The sequence below is a fragment of the Harmonia axyridis genome, chromosome 5 (genome assembly GCF_914767665.1).
Source record: "Harmonia axyridis chromosome 5, icHarAxyr1.1, whole genome shotgun sequence".
NCBI lineage: Eukaryota > Metazoa > Arthropoda > Insecta > Coleoptera > Coccinellidae > Harmonia > Harmonia axyridis.
In genome coordinates, this window is record NC_059505.1 from 40,559,139 (window position 1) to 40,583,156 (window position 24,018).

A 24,018-nucleotide genomic window follows, 5' to 3' on the forward strand; every position below is an offset into this window, starting at 1 on the left:
GATGCATAGAAAACCTGGTGTGTCTACCTATACCAGTAAAACTTTCAGACAAAACGGGAGATTTTTCAGATTTATACCTACTCGATTTCGAGGGATCGCGTCTGTTTCAGATGGCGCATACATCGTTTATATTTGACATTTCTCTCGATTCTCGGCTCTCGTGACTTTTGAGTATAGAACAATAATATTTGATATTCTATGCTTGTGACAATCCTCTATAATCTGTCATTATATTCCATTCATTTCATTAAAAATTTGATAGGAACTGAATTGTAATTTATTGTGAAAGTTTGTAAAGTCTAAAATCAGTATTTCATTTGTAAAGGGCGCCAGCGGGAATTCGAAAATTTCTGAAGAGCGCCACCTTACAGAACTCTGGTGAAGCAGAACACCATAGCAACAGGTGGATATCTCAAAAAGTCTGAAACAAAATCGAATCAGTACACACACCAGGGATTATATGCATCTTAACGATGACATTTGACAGCTGTCAAACGAAAAACATTAAATAACAGATCATTTCCACCCCAAACTTCTCGTCGATACACACTGTATTTCTGAAAACAAAGTCATCTGTTCGGCGATTTCTAAATATAGGTAACTGACATAAAAACGCGAGGCTTTTCATCACGTCCTACGCTAAGAGAACCGGCTGTTGAATAAATGACATTCAAACATGTCCATTTTCGTACTCTCAATGACGAATATTGTAATTGTTACTGACGCAAAAAAATGAGTCAAGATATATGTAAAATGAGAGACAGGACGTCCGTTCGGACTTATAAGGTGTCCATTTCGAGTTGTACTATACATTGATCGGACTCTGAGCCAGTGGCGTATCTTCAGAACGGGATTTAAGGTTGTAGCAACGTTTTTGAATTTAAAATTTAGAAATAAAGAAGAAACTGCTAATCGATGGATTCTAATCTACATTAAATTAATTACTTCATATTATATTCTTTTGATTTTGCTTTATTAAAAGATGAACTACAGCTAATGGATTTGATTGTAATTTTTCAAATCAATATTTATTATACATATAATGGGTGTTTTTAGGAGCTTGAGAACTTTCTATGATAATACAAGACAGAAATATTGTTGGAATGAATTTAATAATATTTATTATAATCTAACAAATATTTTTTAAATATGATTTCTAGTATATGTTCGCAGCGGCTATGAGTTACATAGTCCATTCAATCTGTTTAATTTTTCACTACTTTTTCCAATAAATATGGCCTTATAGTAGCTTATCTATTGGCTTTCAATGCTTCAAGAGTTGCTGATTTGTCCATTAAACCAATGACCTAACATTCAATTCTGATAGATGTAATGGTTCAGGTAGGGATTCATCAAGCCAAGTAGCTTGATTATTTGACTATTTGACTTGAAAATCAAGCTCGTGAAAAATTGCATACTTGAGCTTGACTTGATTTCAGATATTTATTGCTTGACTTGATACCAAGCTCCTTGATATCACTTGAGCTTGATATGCACGCGTCATACGGCATATATTTCTGCAATCTCGTGCGCGCTTAGACTAATTACTCGAGCGCCGAGAGACTGAAGCATTCGCCAGTGTGACTTTATTAGTAGTTTTCTCACATTTCTATGAAATCTATTGGTAGATTTTGGTAGTTACAGAAATATCTTTCCAAACTTGGCCCAAATAGCCAAGGATTTTTTATCAACGCCAGCATCTTCAGCTACTGTTGAAAGACAATTTTCCAAAGCTGCTCTTAAAGTTTAAAAAACCCGCAATAGGTTAAGCGACAAATTTCCGACCCTCTTCTTAATTTCCACCAATCACAAACGCTCAATTTTGAATAACAAATGGTTTCTATTTGGAAAAACTGCGAGACAACTCTTGTCTGCAGATTTTTCGGGTTCACCCGCGGCAAAACTTGACAGCTGTTGCCATGAAATGAACACTTTTATACTGTAGTATGTTTTTAATAGCATAAGACCTCTTTATGAGCATGTTTGATAGGTTGAGTACGAAGAGTAGGTATATTATACAGGGTGGCCATTTGAAAACGAAACAGACGAGATTACAGACGAAATAAAGTTTTTCGATAGAAATGCTCGGACAGGTCGATTTCTATCTCGAGGGGGACAACTTAAGATGTAGGTAACGGACGCATAGCGCTTCAACCCTTGCTGCTACAACCCCCACCCCCAATTTTTGAATAGGGAAGATGGGGTGAGTGATACCTCAATTTAAAGGTATTTTTATACTGATTTCAGCACAGTAATTGTTTTTTCATTGTATGCATTAGTTCTCGAAATATTCATGCGTTAGTTAGTTAGGAAGGAAGCCACAGTCATGGTTGTTTTGAAGCTCAAAATGTCGATTTTTCACAAAACACTACAAGTGCCATGAAAACACCACTTCATTTTCAAATACTTAGTTAAGAATATTTCGAGAACTAATGCATAAAATGAAAAAACAATTACTGTGCTGAAATCAGTATAAAAATACCTTTAAATTGAGGTATCACTCACCCCATCTTCTCTAGTCAAAAATTGGGGGTGGGGGTTGTAGTAGCAAGGGTTGAAGCGCTACGCGTCCGTAACCTACATCTTAAGTTGTCCCTCTCGAAACAGAAATCGACCTGTCCGAGCATTTCTATCGAAAAACTTTATTTCGTCTGTAATCTCGTCTGTTTCGTTTTCAAATGGCCACCATGTATATTGTAAACAATCCCGCATTCTTGCGGATCCGCGGGATTGGTAATTTTTATCCCGCGGATTTGCGGGATCGATATTTTAGTGCGGGTGGGGGTGGTGATATTTTCAACATGTTGTATTGGCTCGCAGAAATCAAAACGGCCAGATCGCAACGTTCCTCGCTGAGTTGCACGCGAATCAAACCTCCAATTGAAAGTCACGATTCGGCCGATGAAAATTTTATGCGCCACGACTTCCCAGCCCTTATCAGATCAGCTGTCCACGCAGCGACATCTATCATCTCGCGAGAGCAACGATCTTCCACCTGGAGCGAAAACGGCAGAGCCAACCTCCAATAAATAACCACCTTATCCAATTATAAGCAAGACAAACGCTGTAATTATTATTGGAAGAGGGAATGGTGGTTCTCGAATCTCGGAGAAATATTGGCCGAAATTTTAGTTGAGCCAAGTTTGAAGGAATGCAATCTGGCAGCAATTGTTTAAGGAAAGCGAAATACACTTGAGAACTACTGATGGTTTCTAATCCAGATATTATTCTGGGAAAAAACCAATATTAGCTTCTTATTCTCTAGAGATATGTGAACTTTTACCATACAAAATACCTTTTAAGTCTTTTTGGGGGTTTTTTAGCTGCATGAGAAGTTTCGACGGTTGCTGTCTATTAGGGAATCATCAAGCCGAGTATATTTTAACCAACTGCTTGACTTGAAAATGAAGATCGTGAAAAATTACCGCAGAATTTCAGAGGGATCTCGCATTTGCGGAATTGGATTCCCTAGTTGAAAAGAATCCCTTTGAGAAAAAAAAATAAGGAAAGTACTGACGAAAAATTGCGATTTCATCCATTGTTGGACTAACAATGCCATGCAGAAATTTGTCAGCAGCGCCTGTAAAGGGATTCATCAAGCCAAGTAGCTTGACATTTTAACAAACTACTTGAATTGAAGATCAAGCTCGTGAAAAATTACATACTTGAGCTTGACTTGACTTGATTTTAGATATTTATTGTTTGACTTGATATCAAGCTACTTGATATTACCTGAGCTTGATATGCACGCGTTGCACGGCATATATTTCTGCAATTTCTTGCGCGCTTAGACTGAATATGGGGATTCTTCGAGCGCCAAGAGACTGAAGCATTCGCCAGTGTGACTTTATTAGTAGTTTTCTCACATTTCTATAAAATCTATTGGTAGATTTTGGTAGTTTCGGAAATATCTTTACAATCTTGGCTATTGAGCAAGGATTTTTCATGAACGCCAGCATCTTCAGCTCCTGTTGAAAGACAATTTTCCAGAGCTGCTCTTACAGTTAAAAAACACGCAATAGGTTAGTCGACAAATCTATAAGATGCCTCATGTGTCTTAGATCCTAGATGGAAAATTATGAAATCAAGCAAAGCCTGGAGGTCTCTCAATATTGAGACACTTTTTTTATCATTTTTCATTTTGTTATGATTTATAGTGATTTAATTTATGTTTCTATTTCAAAAAAGTTGATATTTTCACAATAAGTTTAATGAATAAAAGTGTTTTTTGCAAGGTTCCTTCTCATTTCATAATTTTTTATTGATGTGACACTACCAATAAAATCAAGTACTTGATTAATAAATACTTGACTTGAGATTAAAAAAAAGACTTCCTGACTTGAGTTTTACTTGAAATCAAGTTGAGCTCAAGCCAAGTGGCTTGAAAATGAAGCCAAGCCGTGAATCCCTGTGCCTGTATAACTCCTCGACGTCTGAATCAACCCAAAGACGTTCTATTATGGTAATACTGATTGATCCTTCGATTACCTGACCAATTAGCCCACTCAGACCAGCCAGAACTACTTTCTTCATTGATGTTAACGTCGAAGAGTTGGTTATTGGGCATCGCCCGCACGTTCAGCTCTTCCGCTGACGTAACGACAGAGGCGTTGGTAACGACGCCTAGGCGTTGGCGCCGCCGATTGACGTTCGCCGCCTGCTCGATTATGACCGGAGCACCATTTGCATATGGAAATGAGGAGAATGCGAAATGCGTGAAGAATGCAGGACGTCCAGACAATTCGAAGAATTTTACGAGTAGGATGAATTTTTCACATTGATGACACTTATGGCATTTTTTTTTGGAAGCTGGTTTTACGGCCTGTGCGTTATATCATTTCTGAGCGCTCGTTCATTAAAAACTGAACAAGAGGCAGAGTTCAAATTTTGAGTGTTGATATGGATTAATAATTTCATGATACTGCTGAAATTTTAAGTTAATCAGATGATCGGAACCATAGAAAATTGACGAAGAATGTTGGAAGAGAAATATACAATATTTTCGTGCTTACCGATACGATTGAGTTGATATTTCGCATGTATATAAGGCCAATTGGAAAGTCCCCGGTCTGATGCACAGATGGCGATGCTAGTATTAAATCCATATGATTTTTAGTTAGTACCAACCTTCAAACGATACGTGTCAAAATTTGACAGCAGTATGACCATTAGTTTGTAAGATATTGCGTTGTGAGTGTAGCAACTTGTTATTTGAAAAAAGATGGAAAAAAAAATTTCGTGTGCTGATAAAATATTGCTTTTTGAAGGGAAAAAATACAGTTGAAGCAAAATCTTGGCTTGATGAAGAGTTTTCGGGGTCTGCACCAGAAAAATCAACCATCATTGATTTGTATGCTAAGTTTAAACGTGGTGAAATGTACCGAAGACGGCGATCGCAGTGGACGCCCAAAAGAGGCTGTCACCGACGAAAAATCAAAAAGGTTCACAAGATAAATTTGAATGACTATGAAGTGAAGTTGATCGAGATAGCAGACATTATTATCATATCATCTGAACGTGTATATCATATCATTCTCGAATATTTGTACATGAGAAAGCTGTGTGCAAAATGGGTGCCACGCGAGCTCACAATCGATCAAAAGCAACAACGTGTTAATGATTCTCGGCATTGTTTGAAGCTGTTTAAGTGAAATAAACCTCAATATTTGTCACGATATGTGACAATGGATGAAACATGACTCCTTCATTTCACTCCGGAGTCCAATCGACAGTCAGCTGAGTAGACTGTGCACGATGAACCGAATCTAAAGCGAGGAAAAACTCAACAGTCAGCTGGCAAGGTTATGGCATCAGCATTCTGGGATGCGCAACGTTTAATATTCATTGATTACCTCCAAAGGTACCAGGCCATCAACAGCGATTATTATATAGCGTTATTGGATCGTTCAAAGGATGAATTGTTAAAAAACGGCACCATTCGAAGAAAAAAAGGTGCTGTTTCATCAAGACAATGTGCCGTGTCACAAATCAATGAAAACAATGGCAAAATTGCATGAATTGGGCTTCGAATTGCTTCTGCAACCACCGTATTCGCCAGATCTGCCCCCCTGCGACTTTTTCCTGTTCTCAGAACTCGAAAGAATGCTCGCTGGAAAGAAATTTAGCGCTAATGAAGAAGTAATCGCCGAAACTGAAGCCTGTTATGGATCAAACTGCAAACACTCTTATAAAACTAGGTATTTGCAGAAATATAAAAAAAAATGAGAGTCCTCGTCGCCACCATTTTTTCCATAAGAATCCCATTAACTCATGAATCGTTGAGTTTTTACCCAAGGCATGGATATTGCTGAAATTGCCATCAAAAAAGCTATTCAATGATGGTATAATACACTTGGTGCGGCAATAAGGAAGCAGTAATCTGTTTCTAGAGATTATTGTCTCAAACGTGAAAATGAAAATATTCAGGACAAAATTATGATTAGTTTTCCATAAACGTCTAATAGGTCATCGCAGAGAATCACTCTGTATACAATTCGAGATGTGCAATGCAAATATGTAATAAAATGGACTTATAAGAGATAGATGAATGAGATGAAATACTTATAAAAAGAAATTCTTAAAATATCTTAAATCAATTTGTCGATTGTGTCAAGTTCAATGTCAACAAATGAATTGTTAGTGTTGCTTGCAATGTCCTATGATTCTTCGTTTAGGAATGCGACAGGAAGTGATAAATTTGGGAAAACATGTTGATAGTTTATCAATTTATGCAATTCCCGAGGAAGAAATTCATGTAATAATAGTGGTCCATATCCGTTGCTTATCGGTAGAAAGTGTTTCTTTATCAGGAAGATTCTAATTGATGTTTGGATAAGAGAAACCATCAAGAATAAGCTCTTGAATATTGACTAATTTATTTAACAACTTTGGAGAATCTGGGTAACCCTATTCAACTGGTTTTGAAATTTTTTTGCCAATTTTTTTGAGGACGCTTGTAAACTTTGGGACAACTTTAAATTTTCAGATTTTCTACTATTCTCGAAGTGCAGTACTGAAACCGCCAAGACGGTAAAACTGGCAACGTCGACGATAGGCACTGATGGATATCATTAAAATGAGTGCGTATCCGATTTTGGTAATAGGACCCGTACCCATCTTATTGTTACCGATGGGTTCGTCCTTCCAATTGGTAATTGCTTGCCAATTGAAGCAGCCGGAGATATTAATGTTGCAGTATAACGATATGATTGCCGTTGCCATGATTGGACGTAAAGCACTCAACACATATCGTCGTTTTTCTAGAGGACTAAGCACTTGGAAGGAATTGAACAAATGGGAAGATAAATGACATTGGAAATTATCGAGTAATCTGCAGATTTTCTCCAATTTGTCGACGTTAAGTGGGAAACTGGAACGTGGGTTTATACCTGGTGGTTCTTGAGCGAGGAGAAGTCTGTGGAAGACGTAAACGAAACCAAACTTCTTAAGTTTACCATCACATTGAATAGAAGTAAGAATATGGAATAATTCGAGTTACAATTAGCGTTTAACGTACTTTTCGACAATTTTGATCCACATCTTCGAGAAATAAAACGCCAAGAACCCAATGAGCGAAGATACAACGTTGCTGGTGATCGATCGGCTTGAGTTTTTTGTTTTCGGAATTTTGGAAACCTTAAGACATAAATCTTTATGCAAAATACTTTTTTTTTTCACTATTGGCGGCCGAGAAGGTGCTTCACGTCGACTCAAAAATGCTTTAGTTTTGTGAACCCCATTACATAGATTATATTGTTTTACTTTGTGCACCACCTTTTTGGTTTCAATACTGTATAGTAATTGTAGTAAAACGCCTATATTCCTACCTGAGACTATGGATTCATCTAGCCAAGTAGCTTGAGATTTTAACCAACTATTTGACTTGAAAATCAACCTCATGAAAAATTACATAATTGAGCTTGACTTGACTTGAATTTAGATATTTATTGCTTGACTTGATATCAAGCTACTTGCTATAACTTGAGCTTGATATGCACGCGTCGCACGGCATATATTTCTGCAATCTCGTGTGCGCTTAGACTAAATAAGGGGATTCCTCGAGCGCTGAGAGGCTGAAGCATTCGCCAGTGTGACTTTATTAGTAGTTTTCTCACATTTCTATGAAATCTTTTGTTAGATTTTGGTAGTTACAGAAATATCTTCCCAAACTTGGCCAAAATGGGTAAGGATTTTTCATCAACGCCAGCATCTTCAGCTCCTTTTGAAGATAATTTTCCAAAGCTGCTCTTACAGTTACAAAAACCCGCAATAGGTTAGGCGACAAATCTATAAGATGTCTCATGTGTCTTAGATCCTGGATGGAAAATTATTCATTAAAAAAAAAAAAACCTGGAGGTTTCTCAATATTAAGAATTTTTATTTTTTTCATTTTGTTATGATTTACAGTGCTTTAATTCATGTTTCTATTTCAAAAAAGATAATATTTTCGGTTTTTTTTGAACAATAAGTTCAATAAATAGAAGGTTTCTTCTCATTCCATAATTTTTTTATCAATGTGACACTACACAATAAAACTGCTAAAAATCAAGTAGCTGGATATGATTCAAGTACTTGATAAATAAATACTTGACTTGACTTGAGATTGAAAAACTACTACTTGACTTGAATGTCAAGCCAAGCCGTGAACCCCTACCTAGGACTTCAAACAATAATCGAAACAAAAAACACCAGCAGTTAAGTAACGATTCAAAGTATTAACCGAAAGAATTCAACATATCTCCGCTAAACTCCATTCTCACATAACCTAGAAGCGATATGACGTTGACATTTCGACTGATTGACGTCCGCAGGATATTTCCGCATATGGTTTAGCCAGATCTCACCTCACAGCGCAGCTAGGAGAGCGTAAAAGTCAGCCAGAATGTCTGGTAATTTAATACGACATTAACCATTTCGAATTCCCCATATTCCGGTAATAACAGACATATTTTCCCAACGCTATTGCCTTTTCCATTTCGCAGGCAACTACGTATATTTGTGTTATGGAACGGGTTCAACATCTGCATCGATAAATCACGCGAGAGAGTGCGTGAAGAAGGTTTTTTTGAATTGCTATTTCTGGATCAGGGGAAGATTGAGAGAGTGTGATTGGAAAGAAGGTTATTCGACAGAAAATAACTGTACCTATTTTGAACAATCATAAAAATGATTGAATATAATTCGCGAAATATAGAGTAACACAAAAAAGTAAACATTGATGAAGAATATAAGGCCAATTGAAGAGTCTCCAGTCTGATGCACATACGGCGGTGTTGGTATTGAATCCATATGATTTTTAGTTAGTACCAACCTTCAAACGATACGTGTCAAAATTTGACAGCAGTCCGACGATTAGTTTGTGAGATATTGCGTTGGGAGTGTAGCTACTTTTGTTATTTGAAAAAAGATGGATAAAAAGAATTTCGTGTACTGATAAAATATTGCTTTTTGAAGGGAGAAAATACAGTTGAAACAAAATCTTAGCTTGATGAAGACTTTCCAGGGTCTGCACCAGGAAAATCAACCATCATTGATTGGTATGTTAAGTTTAAACGTGATGAAATTAGCATGGAAGACGGCGAACGCAGTGGACGCCCAAAAGAGGCTGTCACCGACGAAAAAATCGAAAAAGTTCACAAAATAATTTTGAATGACCGTAAAGTGAAGTTGATCGAGATAGCAGACATTGTGAAGATATCATCTGAACGTGTACATCATTCATTCACGAATATTTGTACATGAGAAAGCTGTGTGCAAAAAGGGTGCCGTACGAGCTCACAATCGATCAAAAGCAACAACGTGTTATTGATTCTGAGCAGTGTTTGAAGCTGTTTAAGTGCAATAAACCGGAAATTTCGCGTCGATATGTGACAATGGATTAAACATGGCTCAATTATATCTCTCCGGAGTCCAATCGACAGTGCACACGATGAACTGAATCAAAAGCAAGGAAAATGAAACAGTAAGCTGGCAAAGTTATGGCATCAGTATTCTAGGATGCGCAAGGTATAATATTCATTGATTACCTCCAAAAGGGCCAGACCATCAACAGCGATAATTATATAGCGTTATTGGATCGTCTAAAAGAATGAAATCGTCAAAAAACGGCCCCATTTGAAGAAAAAAAGGTACTGTTTCATCAAGATAATGCGCCATGTCACAAATCAATGAAAACAATGGCAAAATTGCATGAATTGGGCTTCGAATTGCTTTTGCATCCGCCGTATCCACCAGATCTGGCCCCCAGCAACTTTTTCTTGTATAGACCTCAAATGACTGCTCGCTGGAAAGAAATTTAGCGCTAATGAAGAAGTAATCGCCGAAACTGAGGCCTATTTTGAAGCGAAAGACAAATCGTACTACAAAAATTTCATCAAAATATTGGAAGATCGCTATAATCGCTGTATCGCCCTCGAAGGCAACTATGTCAAAAAAAAAAATTGTATTTTGCCAAATAAATGTGTCTTACTATGGTAGACCGGAGACTTTTCAATTGGTATGTTGTCTCCTACTCAAAAAAAAAATATCCAATGAAGATTCTTCCTGCTACCGGTTACCTGCGTAATCAAAAACCAATCCGGCAACACCGCTAATTATCCGTCGACCCCCGTACAACCCACTGGGACGTATCTATAATGATCACGAAAAAATTCGAAAGGACTCGAGCTTCTCCTGTTGGAATCTTCTCTTTTTAATCGCCAGTCAGTTATAACGATGATCAAAGTTGGTTTTTACCGATCATCATACATATCAAACGTACCTAGATCCGTACCGACAGTGGAAAGAGGAATCGTGACAATAAAAATGAGCCTGTCAATACACCTCATCAATAATGAAAACATCGAGGAATGTCAGATCGTACTCCAGAGAATGCATCTTCTCATGAACCTGTCCAGTTTTACTAGTTATGATGCGTGTGTTTTTTTTTTCTTCGTCTTTATTTGCGTTGTCTCATGGGAAATAAGTTTTCTTGGGTTGGTGCAATTAGCTGAGGTTGGAGTCTGAGTGTCTTCATTTGGATTCGTGTGAAGAAAAAATTTTAATACTTCTCTGTTGCTTCAATTTAATTTTTTTCTCAAATAAATGCTTTGTTTAATTAAATCTTATTGTATTTCCACTCTTTAATTCCATAAATTGAAATTTTTTCGCTACCCAGTAGCTTCTTCGGTTTTTACATTTTTGATAACTGAAGTTGTTAAAATGAAACTCTCATTTATACAAGGTGTTCTTGGATTGGAGGTGCAGAGGAAAATGAGAGATTCTTTGAATAATTTTAAGAAAAAAAGTCCCATAAACATGGGCCCATAAACGCTTTGTTTTCGAGATATAGTATGTTTTTTGTAGTCCTACATTTTTGTGATAATTCTACCAGTTTATCGAATCTTCATTAATCTTCGCTACAGATTGAGTACATAAGTACCGAAAAGTGGTAGACGTATAAAGCACAGTTGATCAGTTTTCTACATGATAAATTGTCGAAAGCTTTTCAAATTATTCCAGTTTTTTTTAATTTGTTATTGTCTCTATTTTTTTAATTTTATTTTTCTTGGACAGGTGTTCATTTCCTTTGAAATAACCAATCCTATTAAAGTTAATGCGACTTCAATTCAGAGGAAAACCCATACATATACAAATTGCAATACCTATCGAATTACCAGTTATTAGTGAAAGGCCTCTCACTTGGTGTTCGATCTATCGGAGGAGTTTTTATTAAATTTTCGTTTATTGGACCGTTTTAAATAAATTCGATCGTAAGATGTAAACGCGCCTTCCTTTCGCTTGAGTTGGTTCAGGTATTGGCACTTTATCACCAATAAAAGTTTTTTGATTCGGCTATAAACATAGGTACGCAATGCACATACAGACCCGCAAGAGTGGAAAACCAACTGAGCATATCTTGTAGGTATTCATACAGATTTCACAGAAACTTCATAGAACGACTCCTCCAAGATTTGGTGGATTACGAAGAAAATACAGCGACGGACAAAAAAAATCGGTCCAAGATGGTATCCTTTGGGAACCCCATTCGGAAACTTTGTATCGCAGGTTCATGCTGCTCTTTTATGGATCTATTAAAAATGAAGCAGGCTCAGACTTAATACCCAAATCGAATATAAGTGCTCAGCTCAGATGCCGTCCTCATTTACTTCCTTTTTTTTATATACAGGGAAGAACAAAAAATATCAAATATAAGGTTTTATTTAGAACATTCTCTGGAGTGAAATGTAGACGTGTTATGTTTACGAACACTTAGATGTTGCCTCATCTTATCTAAACATTTCCTCTTTTCAGTGATTGCGATACGTATCTTGATTTTGTAAAAAATTACAGCAGCGTGAGTGGTTTCACTAAACTGAATAAATATTGTTCATTGTATTAAAGAAATGCAATTCCCACACCTTCCAACCATTTTGCACACACTTAATTTACGCTACTGAAATAAAAGACGAATTTGTCAATTCATTGTACGTGATTGGAGGTCGATGAAAAGGGCTACAGATACGAGTAGCTAGAGGAGGGACTGTGAGAATTTTCTGGAAGATTTTCAATAATAATCAAGATTTGCAAGTTTTGAAATATTCGATGCGAATTCTCAAGATTCTCATCACTTTTTGTGGATGCAAGGATTGCAAACCGACCCCATCGACCAAATCCGCGTCAACCGATGCATAACGCGTTGCCGAGTTGTTCGCACCGTTACCGCAGACCCCGTTTCAATTAATTTCTAATATTAGCAACGTCGGTAATGAAATTAAAACGATCAGAGAGCGAGAAACGACTGGTCGAGCCTTTTAGCGGCCGATTCTAATCGTTGAATAATTGGCCGTTCCACTCGCCGTGTTCATACGAGCTTTACCTAAGACGGAATCGGCTCTGACCCTGCTTGAACTTCCCTGGGCGCGTAATATGCGGAAAGATTGCCGTAACATTCCAGTTTCGCGATTCCGCGTGTGAGAAGGTTTGGTGTTACTGTGGCCTTACGCCACCTTACTGGTAATTGGTCGCCAAGCTGCGAAATGGGGTGCAGTTCCATCATTTCGTAAAAATTAACTTTGTTGTATCTGAAGTGGCCTAAGGACACAGTAACAAAGCCTCCATTGGGACATAGGTACTCAATGCTGCTGGCGCTAGAGATATATGGGCGTATTAGATATAAAGATCCATCGATTCTGTGAATTTAACAGCTTTGTTAATCATTCCTTTCTATACCTACATCAAATATCTTTATTTCTATAGATCTATTATTAGGCCAATTGAAAAGTCCCCGGTCTGATGCACAAATGACGGTGCTAGTATTAAATCAATGTGACTTTTAGTTAGTACCAACCTTTAAACGATACGTGTCACATTTTGACAGCAGTCCTACCATTAATTTGTGAGATATTCCGTTGTGAGTGTAGCTACTTTTGTTATTTGAAAAAAGATGGAAAGAAAAGAATTTCGTGTGCTGACAAAATATTGCTTTTTGAAGGGAAAAAATACAGTTTTGAAGCAAAATCTTGGCTTGATGAAGAGTTTCTGAAGTCTGCACCAAGAAAATCAACCATCAGTGATTGGTATGCTAAGTTTAAACATGGTGAAATGAGCACAGAAGACGGCGAACGCAGTGAACGCCCAAATGAGGCTGTCACCGATGAAAACATCAAAAAAGTTCACAAAATAATTTTGAATGACCGTGAAGTGGAGTTGAACGAGATAGCAGACATTGTGAAGATAGCATCTGCACGTCTACATCATATCATTCACGAATATTTGTACATGAGAAAGCTGTGTGCAAAATGGGTGCCGCGCGAGCTCACAATCGATAAAAAGCAACAACGTGTTAGTGATTCTGAGCAGTGTTTGAAGCTGTTTAAGTGCAATAAAACTGAATTTTTGCCTCGATATGTGACAATGGATGAAACATGCCTCCATCATTTCACTCCGGAGTCCAATCGACAGTCAGCTGAGTGGACTGCACACAGGGCCGTCGCTAGCCAAATTGCCGCCCTAGGCAAATACCCAATTTGCCGCCCTAACAGTCAACTCTGCAGAATGCAAACAAATTATTTTGGGTTATCGGGGTCTTCTACCGAAATATGAAAAAGTTGAAGGCGACAGTTTGTAAAATTTCAATTATAATAACATAGAAAAAATATAAACAAAACCAACAAGTTCAAACTTGTACAAAAAATGAAAATCATTTTAGGATTGGTAAGGAACAATAATAGGAATACATAATATGAATGACTAGAACAAAAAATATCTTTCCGGAAAAAATTGAAAATGCCGCCCTCCAATATTTGCCGCCCCGGCAAAATGCGAATTAGCCAGCCTCCAGAGCGGGCCCTGATTCAGTATTTAATTAAGAAAAAGTTCTTCAAGGGGCAATTGAAAGTTCCGGGCGAGGGAAGTATGAGAACGTTTTAGAAAAATATTATCTTGAAATTTTTGTTTTCTCTTTCGGCACCTTACATTTTGAACATGTGAATTTTTGTTCATAAAGCAGAATATCGTAACTGAATCTAAGCGCCCCAATTTTTCTCCAGGGGGCGCCTGAACAGTTTTGGGGCGCACTACTACCACCCCGGAAACGTACCAGAAAGAAACACGGATCATATTTCTTTGGGAACATTATACCTATTTTGAAATAAATGAATATGATTTTTTCTATTAAGTCTATCTCATCATCCGACGTTTCGAACGTAGGTACTTCCCAGTGCCGAAAAATGATAATAATAAGGAAATGATGAAAATAAAAAATTATAGAACTTACCTTCAGTAATCTACTTTGAAATCCTTAAATCCAAAGGCAAATCGAAAAATTCAGAATATAACACTCACTTTGCACATACAGTACGATCAAAAAAATATTGTTATATATAATATAATAATAATGATATAATGGTACGTGGTATAAAATAAAATAAACTTCTCAGATATGTATTTCTTAGGAAGGATGAGATGGAAATGATAAAATGGAAACGTTTTTCGTATATTTTGCATTCATCTGGGAATAGGCATTCTGGTTGAAGAATTGTAGAGAAAAATATCCTCCAACGGCTACCCTAATAAAGCAATAAAATTGAGCAGTGTACAAAGAGAAGGCCGACACGCCTGATTAGAACATGTGTTTTTTAGCATCAATATCTCGTCAACAGTAAACAGCTGTGAGAGGGTTTACACGACATCTGGATATTTATGATTATACATTATACACAACAGTGTATAATGCGGCACCTTTGATAGTTTAAAATGTTGATTAAATTGTCTGTATATTTTCGTGTTGTTTCTAACCGATTTAAATCTCATTTCTTACTTTGAATTTCTACACATATGATTTTTGTTGATCAAGATTGAAATGCCGCCCCAGAATTTTGCCGCCCTAGGCGGTCGCCTCCCCTGCCTACGCCCTAGCGACGGCCCTGACTGCACACGATGAACCGAATCCAAAGCGAGGAAAAACACAACAGTCAGCAGGCAAGGTTATGGTATCACTATTTTGGGATGCGCAAGGTATAATATTCATTGATTACCTCCAAAAGGACCAGTAAATCAACAGCGATTATTATTCACCGTTATTGGATCGTTTAAAGGATGAAATCGTTAAAAAACGGACCCATTTGAAGAAAAAAAGGTGCTGTTTCATCAAGACAATGCGCCGTGTCACAAATCAATCAAAACAATGGCAAAATTGCATGAATTGGGCTTCGAATGGCTTCTGCATCCACCGTATCCGCCAGATCTGCCCCCCAGCGACTTTTTCCTGTTCTCAGACCTCAAAAGAATGCACGTTGGAAATAAATTTAGCGCTAATGAAGAAGTAATCGCCAATACTGAGGCCTATTTCGAAGCGAAATACAAATCGTACTACAAAAATGGTTCAGAAAAGTTGTAAGATCGCTATAATCGCTGTATCGCCCTCGAAGGCAACTATGTTGAATAATAAAATCGAATTTTGCCAAAAAAAAAAGTGTTTTACTATGGTAGACCGGGGACTTTCCAATTGGCCTGTTATACAGATCTGCTAGCCACATGTATCTACAAGAACCTTTCAAATCTTTAGATAAACTACCTCCATTGAACTATAAGGCTCTTCCTATTCTTAAAATCTACTAGCTACTAGAGGCTCCTGGCCTCTTCTTGTCTAATGAACCATTTCGTTGAATTTACGTTTTTTTTTTCAGGCCTGTGCCCCAAGATACATCTGGTACGCCTTGACAAAGAAAAGGAGAGACCCTGTAGGAACCTGCTACGTCTCAAATGGAGCCTTCACATCTTTTGCGGAGTACTCTCCCTGTCGAACATGTAAGTAGAACCTTCGAGTACCACTCTAATTGAGGTGGTCGTGTTCCGAGAAACGATCATTGTTAACAGTTGACTATATTTGTCACGTTCCAGTTTAATTGAGTGTGAAATCGTCGACAAATTTGGCAATTAAACACTCATTATTCAGCGATTATTTATAGATCAACGGTTCGGCAGAAGGCACAGCCTTTTTTGACGTTTTATTGACTATTGTTCGATGATAGAATCATTATCGATCGCTATTCTGTAGTTCAAATTCAAATTGTTGCATTTTTGCATTTTAGTAATATACAGTAGGTTTTCAAATTAGATGTGAACCTTGGAGAACATGCTGTCGTTTGAGCCATATTTAGTCATAACTTAAAATCAACAGTTCCCGAAATATTAGACTTCTTCTGATTTTTAACAGATTTCTCACCTTATTTCGTTTTTCGAGAATTTTTTCAACGTTGAACAAATTTGATTATAGTTTTGGATTATTTTCGTGGCCAGCGAGAAGTCCGGACTTAACACCGTTGGAAAAGACGAAACTGCGAAGATCTCGAATCTTCTCATTAGTACTTCCTCATTTTTCTAGGTTCAGTAGATTTTGGTTATCGGAATTCTTCATCGTTTGAGAACCCAGATTAATAAACATAGATAGAAGGAGCATATGCCATTTTCAGTAAGCAAATTCTGTCCCCAACATGAACTATCAAATTTGACATCAGATGCGCGGAAATGAAAACATATCAGTGATACGATATTTCACTCAATTCGCGAGTTTCTCCACAAAGAACGCACTTCTTATGTATCATAGTGAATCAACGTTCCATATTAACTAAAAATATATCGAAATAAATACCTAAATATATCAGAAATTCAGAAAACAAACTTCAAGCGTGCCAAACGACATGAAACAACCGATGACACTAGGAGAGCAAAAGTTGCCAAACCTTGGATTTCAGCAGGTAGATACAGAAAATAATAAATATTCTGCTTATTATAAATTCGACAATTAGGAAAAATATCTGATTCCAAATATTAAAATCTGCATATTTAATCGGGAATCACTGAAATAAATATATTTCATTCAATATAATACACATTCATAACGATATAGTAAAATTGTGGATTTGAAAATAAATCACAATCGGACAACGTAATCTAACCATGTTGGGTACATGTAAAAATTGCGTATACTCCCTCTATCTATGCTAATACTCTATGTTTGAGACCATTCCCGGTTCAAAATCCGAAAATTCCAGACATTGTGACAAAATTACATAGCGATATGTTAGAATAACGACCGTTCAAAAAGTTACAGCCTCCAATCTCTTCATTCACTTTTTGTCCATCCCAGCATGACTTCCTGGAAGTAAGGAAGGTTTTTGACGCCTGTCAACGTCGGAAGGCCTATTGGCTACGAACATCCGCACTTTGTTTTCTTCTCGTTACTTTCTTGTGTGCGGTTATTGTCTTGAACGAGAGACACATGCATCGCAGATGTAGCAGGGACGAAGATGACGCGAGCTACAGAATCGGAGCCTGCAATTGTTGTTTCTAAATTGGTTCTGTATGGGCCACTGTTCTCGGTCTGTACCTTACCCAACCCTATATATACACAATTGCTTAGAGAAGGTTCCGTAATCCGTAAGTTGCAGGCAAGTTAAGTTGAGAGTAATTCGGTAATAGTCTCCAAATTGAATATCTACTTATTCATCAATTGAAAAATATTACGAAACAATTTGCTAAATTATACACCCAATTTGAATGTATATTCTCGTTATAAACAACTTCAGTGAAACACAGGGCCACCGCCAGACATTTTAGCGCACCGACAAAATAAAATTTTGCCGCCCTACGTTACCTAATTCATGTGAATTTTCTTCAAAGGAGGCTATGTTATTCTTCGTGCAAAAAGTCTTTTTTTTATGAACTGACTTTTATCCCCTACAATTTGGCGCCTCGGCAAAATTTTGCCGCTCCTGGCGAAATGGAAAATGCTGAGGTGCTTTCTGCATAATTGTAAATTGCTGTTTTTTGTTATTCGATGCTGCATAATGTCAATGCCTTCTGCACATTTATTATGAATAACTATTCAACGAATGTTTTGCGCAAGGTCAATTTGCTCTAAAAGCGGTTACTTCGCCTACAATATATATATTTTTTTGTTTTCCAACTTCCAAATTTTGCAAAGTTGACTTACTTCAATATTCACCGTTATGTCTCTTTGCTCTTGAAAACTGTTTACATACTTCAAAAATATCGTCCACTAAATGGTAAAAAAAGCAGCATCTGGGCCAACCCAAGACATTTTGGCGCCCCGGCAAAATAAAATTTCTCCGCAGTGCTTTGTCTTATTTATCTTTATTTTCTTCAAAAGAGCCTCTGTTTTTCCTCTCAGGAATCTTCTCAATTTCATATGAAATCGTATTATTCAACTCAAAATCACCTTGTCAAATTTGTTGAAGGACGTTTTGTAGATTCAATCAAAAAACGACGACGTAGTTCTTAAAGGGGCATTTTAGAACCTATTTGTATTTGTTAGCTAGTTGAGAGCGCCTATTCGATTTCAATAAAATTGGCTCTTGTTTTATTGATTGACTTTGCGCCCCTACAATTTGACGCCCCGGCAAAATGTCCAGTGTGCTGGCCCTGGCGGCTGCGGCAAAATTTCGCTGCTTTTTATGTTGAAAGTTTGAAGCAATGCTAAAATATATATAAGAAAAATACAATATTTTAAGGGTCTGATTCATGAATTCATCTCCTTCTGTTATAGCAGAAACTTTGGCAATCTCCTCTAGTTTAAAATGTCAACCAATTCTCAAAAAATTGACAACTAAAGGATTATACACATCGAAGGACAAATCGACAACGATATCGAAGAAATCCAACGTTGAATTAAAATCTACGATCTAGGAATCTCTGAAGGTGCTTACCGTAGTAGTAAGCGAAAAGTCAGCTGACTAGACCTCGCCTGAAAACCCCAGAATTTTCCAATCCTGCCAATAGAACGGAATCTCCGATACCAACCTCAAAAAAAAAATCCCCAGCCAATTAGCAGTTCCTGTACGACAAAAAACCCAAAAAAAAGCTACGTATCAACGCTCGGAGAAGCGGACGTGCCTCCTTTCACCGACAGGAAGCTCTGTCGTTTCGTTCCGACACCTAGATCGTACCGGTATCGTAAACACATCCAATTATCAAGGCGCACCCCGTATATCTGTCGGCACCCGGCATACGCTATTTCTCCGCGAGGGAGGACGTAGCGTCGCGGTGTCAGGTTGTTGATTCCAGGAATTCCAATTTAGGCCTTCCCGACGAGGTACAAATACTACAAATAGACCTGGGGATCGTCCTCGTCGGAGCTTCCTCCCAGAAGCCGGTGGGTTTAACGATACGTGAAGGAATGGGGTGCTACGGGCGTTTAAAGATGACGCTGTTGAAGGGTGGACGACGTGGAGATTCTATTTTGAGATAAGAAGATTTCGATGTCGAAGAAGGCTTAGTTTGGTGTTGCTGGGTTTTTGGAGAGATCGCTGTCTTATTTCGTCGCAATGTCTGTACGTTGGAATTTTGTGTCTGGAATGGTCACAAACGATAATCGTATGGGCTCACTGACATCAAATTCGATTGTGTTTGGTCGTCCGTAGAAACAATAAATCCAGAACGGAAGGACCAAGAAATGTTCGAAATAATAGTATCCTATCAAGTTCAAAACTGCGGATTCTATCCAGAGAAAACTTACATTTTTATGTTCAAAGTTTAAAAAGGAAAATGAGAGATTCATTGGAAGATTAAGAAAAATAAACCCTATACGTGTTGGCCCGCAAATGCTTTATTTGCGACATACAGAGTGTTTCTTGTAGTCCGACTCTTTTGTGAAGATTATACCAGTTTTTCGAATCTTTATTGATTTTCGCTACGGATGTTTAGATATATTTTAGCTACACTTCATCAAAACCCTTCTGTCAACCATAAAGCCACAACAGTTGATATGAAACTGAGCCAAATTGAAACGCCGTAATTTGGGCCCAAAATCTGATTGCCCCATTCGATTCTTCTGGTGAAATTACTAAAGACCCCAGTATCAGAATTCCGATTTTCCTGTGCGCGAAATGAATGTTTCCAGACTTTTGAACCATCCAATGAGTATAACGGGTGTTTTTTATCGTGGTATATAACTTTAAGATGGCATTACTGTTCGAGATGGCGACCGATTTAACGGCTGTCAAGTGATTTCTTCTCAGTTTGGTTTGGCAATTCATCATGAATAGACTCACGCCTGAACAACGCTTGAAAATTGTGCAATTTTATTTCGTAAATAATAGTTCTGTCCGGAATACGTATCGCGCACTACGTCCATTTTATTTTGTTTAGCGATTAAGCGCACTTCTGATTGAATGGCTACGTCAACAAACAAAACTGCCGCATTTGGAGTGAAGCTAATCCTCAAGTGTATGTCGAAACACCGTTACATCCAGAAAAACTGACTGTTTGGTGCGCTTTATGAGCTGGTGGAATCATTGGTCCGTACTTCTTCAAAAACGATGATGGCCAGAACGTTACAGTCAATGGTGATCGGTATAGAGCCATGATTACTAACTTTTTCATTCCTGAATTGAACAACCATGATGTCCAGGAGCTGTGGTTCCAACAAGACGGCGCAACATGTCACACAGTTCGTGCCACAATCGATTTATTGAAAGGACACGTTTGGTGACCGCCTAATTTCACGTTTTGGACCTGTGAATTGGCCTCCAAGAGCTTGTGATTTAACACCGCTAGACTACTTTCTGTGCGGCTATGTAAAGTCATTGGTCTATGCGGATAAGCCACAAACCCTTGACCATTTGGAAGACAACATTCGGCGTGTTATTGCCGATATATGGCCACAAATGTTGGAAAAAGTCATCGAAAATTGGACGTCCAGATTGGACTACATCCGAGCCAGCCGTGGCGGTCATATGCCAGAAATCATATTCAAAATGTAATGCCACAAGATTATCTTGCGGATAAATAAAATTCATGTCAATCGAATAATCCATCGTTGTTTAATTGCAATTTAAAGTTCTATAGCTATAAAAAAACACCCTTTATTTACGCAAACTGTTTGTACATAGCGTGTTAATTAACTAATAGCATCGTTATCAAAGCAAAAACGTCGTTATCACGCCAAAAGAGCCGTGAACTCGTCAATAGTATCGTAATTTCGCCATAAATTTCATAATTACACCAGAAACATCCTAATTTCGCCAAAAATTTCATAATCACACCAGAAACATCGTAATTTCGCCAAAATTTTCATAATCACACCAGAAACATCATGACCTAGCCAAAAACATCATAATCACGTCAAAAGTGAAGTTATCACACCAAAAGCGTCGTAATTACGACAAAAGCCTGTTAATCACGTCAAAAGCATCATGATATCACCAAAAGCGTAGTAATCACACCAAAAGCATCGTAATCATACCAAAATCGTCGTAATCACGCTAAAGGCGTCATAATCACGCCAGAAGCGTTATCACGTCAAAAGCATTTCCCCAAACGCGTCGTAATCACACCAAAACCGTCTTGATCACGCCAGAAGCGTCGTTATCACTCCAAAACCATGGTGTTTAATATCTGTCACTATTCAAACCCCCCGAGCGATCTGAAGAAATAACCCAGCATTAGATGTTCTCCGTTCGGCGTCTCTCATAACGCAAGACCAACAATCGGCGTCATTTCCCGTTTCAGCGTAAACGCCAAAGCCGGCCGAGAAATTAACGTTTCGCCTAGCCGTAAAACAATCATTTTACTCGCTAACTAAGGATTCGTATCCATCAAGGGGCGTTCGGCCGATCTATAACGGGGCCCCGAATCGGAACGCACTTAAAACCGCATTAGCTTTCACGCCGATGATGCCGACTGCAAGTCACGTCTGCGCCGAGATGTTGAAGAAAAAAAAACGGACCGACATATACGCGGGATTAAGGAATAAAGGACCGTTTGTGGCGAGTCGATGTACGGTTGTGAGACCGGAAGACGACGCTCGGTTGTCGGATGAGAGAAATCCGGCTTGGAGAATGCGGAATAACGTATCGGCGACAGTGGAATGCGCGAAAAATTGGTGTTTTGTGGAAAATCTCGAGAACGACACCACTGAGGTGAATTTGTGTGATTATGAAAAATTTAGATCTCATTTTGTTGAAGAAAAAACGTCCTATACTTTTTTCTGTACCATCGACCTTTTTTGAGATATGATTAAAAAGCCGTATAACCCGCCGAAAAAAATTTGTTTTTTTCGCGAAAATCTTCGAAACGATGCAACTGAGATAAATTTGTGTGATTGTAAAAAATTTAGATCTCATTTTTCTGAAGAAAAAGCGTCCTATACTTTTTCCTCTGCGATCGACCTTTTTTGAGATATGACCAAACGGCCGTATAACCCGCCGAGTAATAGGCTTAGGCTGGTAACTGTTCTAAATAGTTTAAATATTGTCTTGAAACATGAAACAGAATTATATTGATCAAATTGAGTCGAATTACGACGTCAAATTGAAAGAGGGCTATATCGACAGTGAAACATAGGTACTATACAGGGTGTTCCTCAATTGAAAGTACAAATAAACACAGATGACAGATTCATCGGATAATTTCAATGTCAAAATTCCTATGAATATGGGCCCACAAACGCTTTATTTTCGAGATATGTTTTACTATAGTAAAACGGGGAGTTTTCAATTGGCCTGTTATTTTCACATTTAATGATTCCAGTCAAATTATACTAGCAGTACAAACCGTAGACATCAAGATAAATATCAAAACTCACCGAAACATCCTTCGTTTGGGCGGCGTTTTCGATCCACACCTGTAGACAATAGATCATCATCATCGTCATGTTCATTGTCTTAAAAAAATTAAGAAACGCGCCGATGGCTAGCACGTTCCAAGAAACCCCACTTGCCTACGGCCCTCGCTCCGCCAAAGATGACGCCACTTCCGGAAGTAGTAAAAAGGCTTCTTTATGACGTACGAGACGAGTCATGTTTCCTTTTGTGAAGGAGATGTGCCGACGTCCCGCAAAACGAGGAAAAACGACACAGATGTGGCCAGTTTCGGAAATTGGTCACGGAACTCTGTCTTGTTTTGCTGGTCTTGCTTCTGGGCAAGTTTTTTTCAATTTATTCCTGTAATAAAACATACGCTACATCTTCTTTGAAACTCATGTTAATAAAACAAAATCAAAATAACAGGTATAATATCACAAGAGCATAGAAAATATTCGATGACCGATTCACGAGACTTATTTAGCGAAACATCACGAGAGCGCAGCTCGAGTGGTGTTTTGCGAATTACGTCAAGTGAAGAGATTCGTGTAATTGAAATATATTGTCTATGCTCGAGTGGTATTCTTTACGATTATATAACGAATAATTATAACTATAACCAAAGCACCTCATTTTGATAATTCAATGACATTTCACTGAGCTTTACTTTTATATTTTTGCGAATCTCCAAGAATGTTACTATGGAAATGATCACAATATACCAGGAGGCGAAAAACCAAAACGATTATACCACGTCGTCAAGTAATATATTCACTTATCACTACGCCATAACTATGGGAAAGTTACGGATTCTATTGGTTCCTCAGAACATGAGTTGTATAATCACAATAAGATTAGCAATAGTCACAGAGAAACTAAATTATGAGCTTCCTTTGTACCTTCAATTTAGGAATACCCTGTATATAACGGGTAT

At 37.9% G+C, this 24,018-nt stretch overlaps 1 protein-coding gene across 2 annotated transcripts in view; it reads left to right on the forward strand.

Annotated features, from left to right (window-relative positions):
• LOC123680369 (integrin alpha-PS2-like) overlaps positions 1-24,018 on the forward strand; it is a 115,888-nt gene that overhangs the window by 57,944 nt on the left and 33,926 nt on the right. For both annotated transcript variants that reach the window (XM_045618238.1, XM_045618239.1), the window contains exon 4: positions 16,167-16,287. In XM_045618238.1, the coding sequence (XP_045474194.1) occupies positions 16,167-16,287 (121 nt within the window). The remainder of the gene's footprint in view (positions 1-16,166; positions 16,288-24,018) is intronic.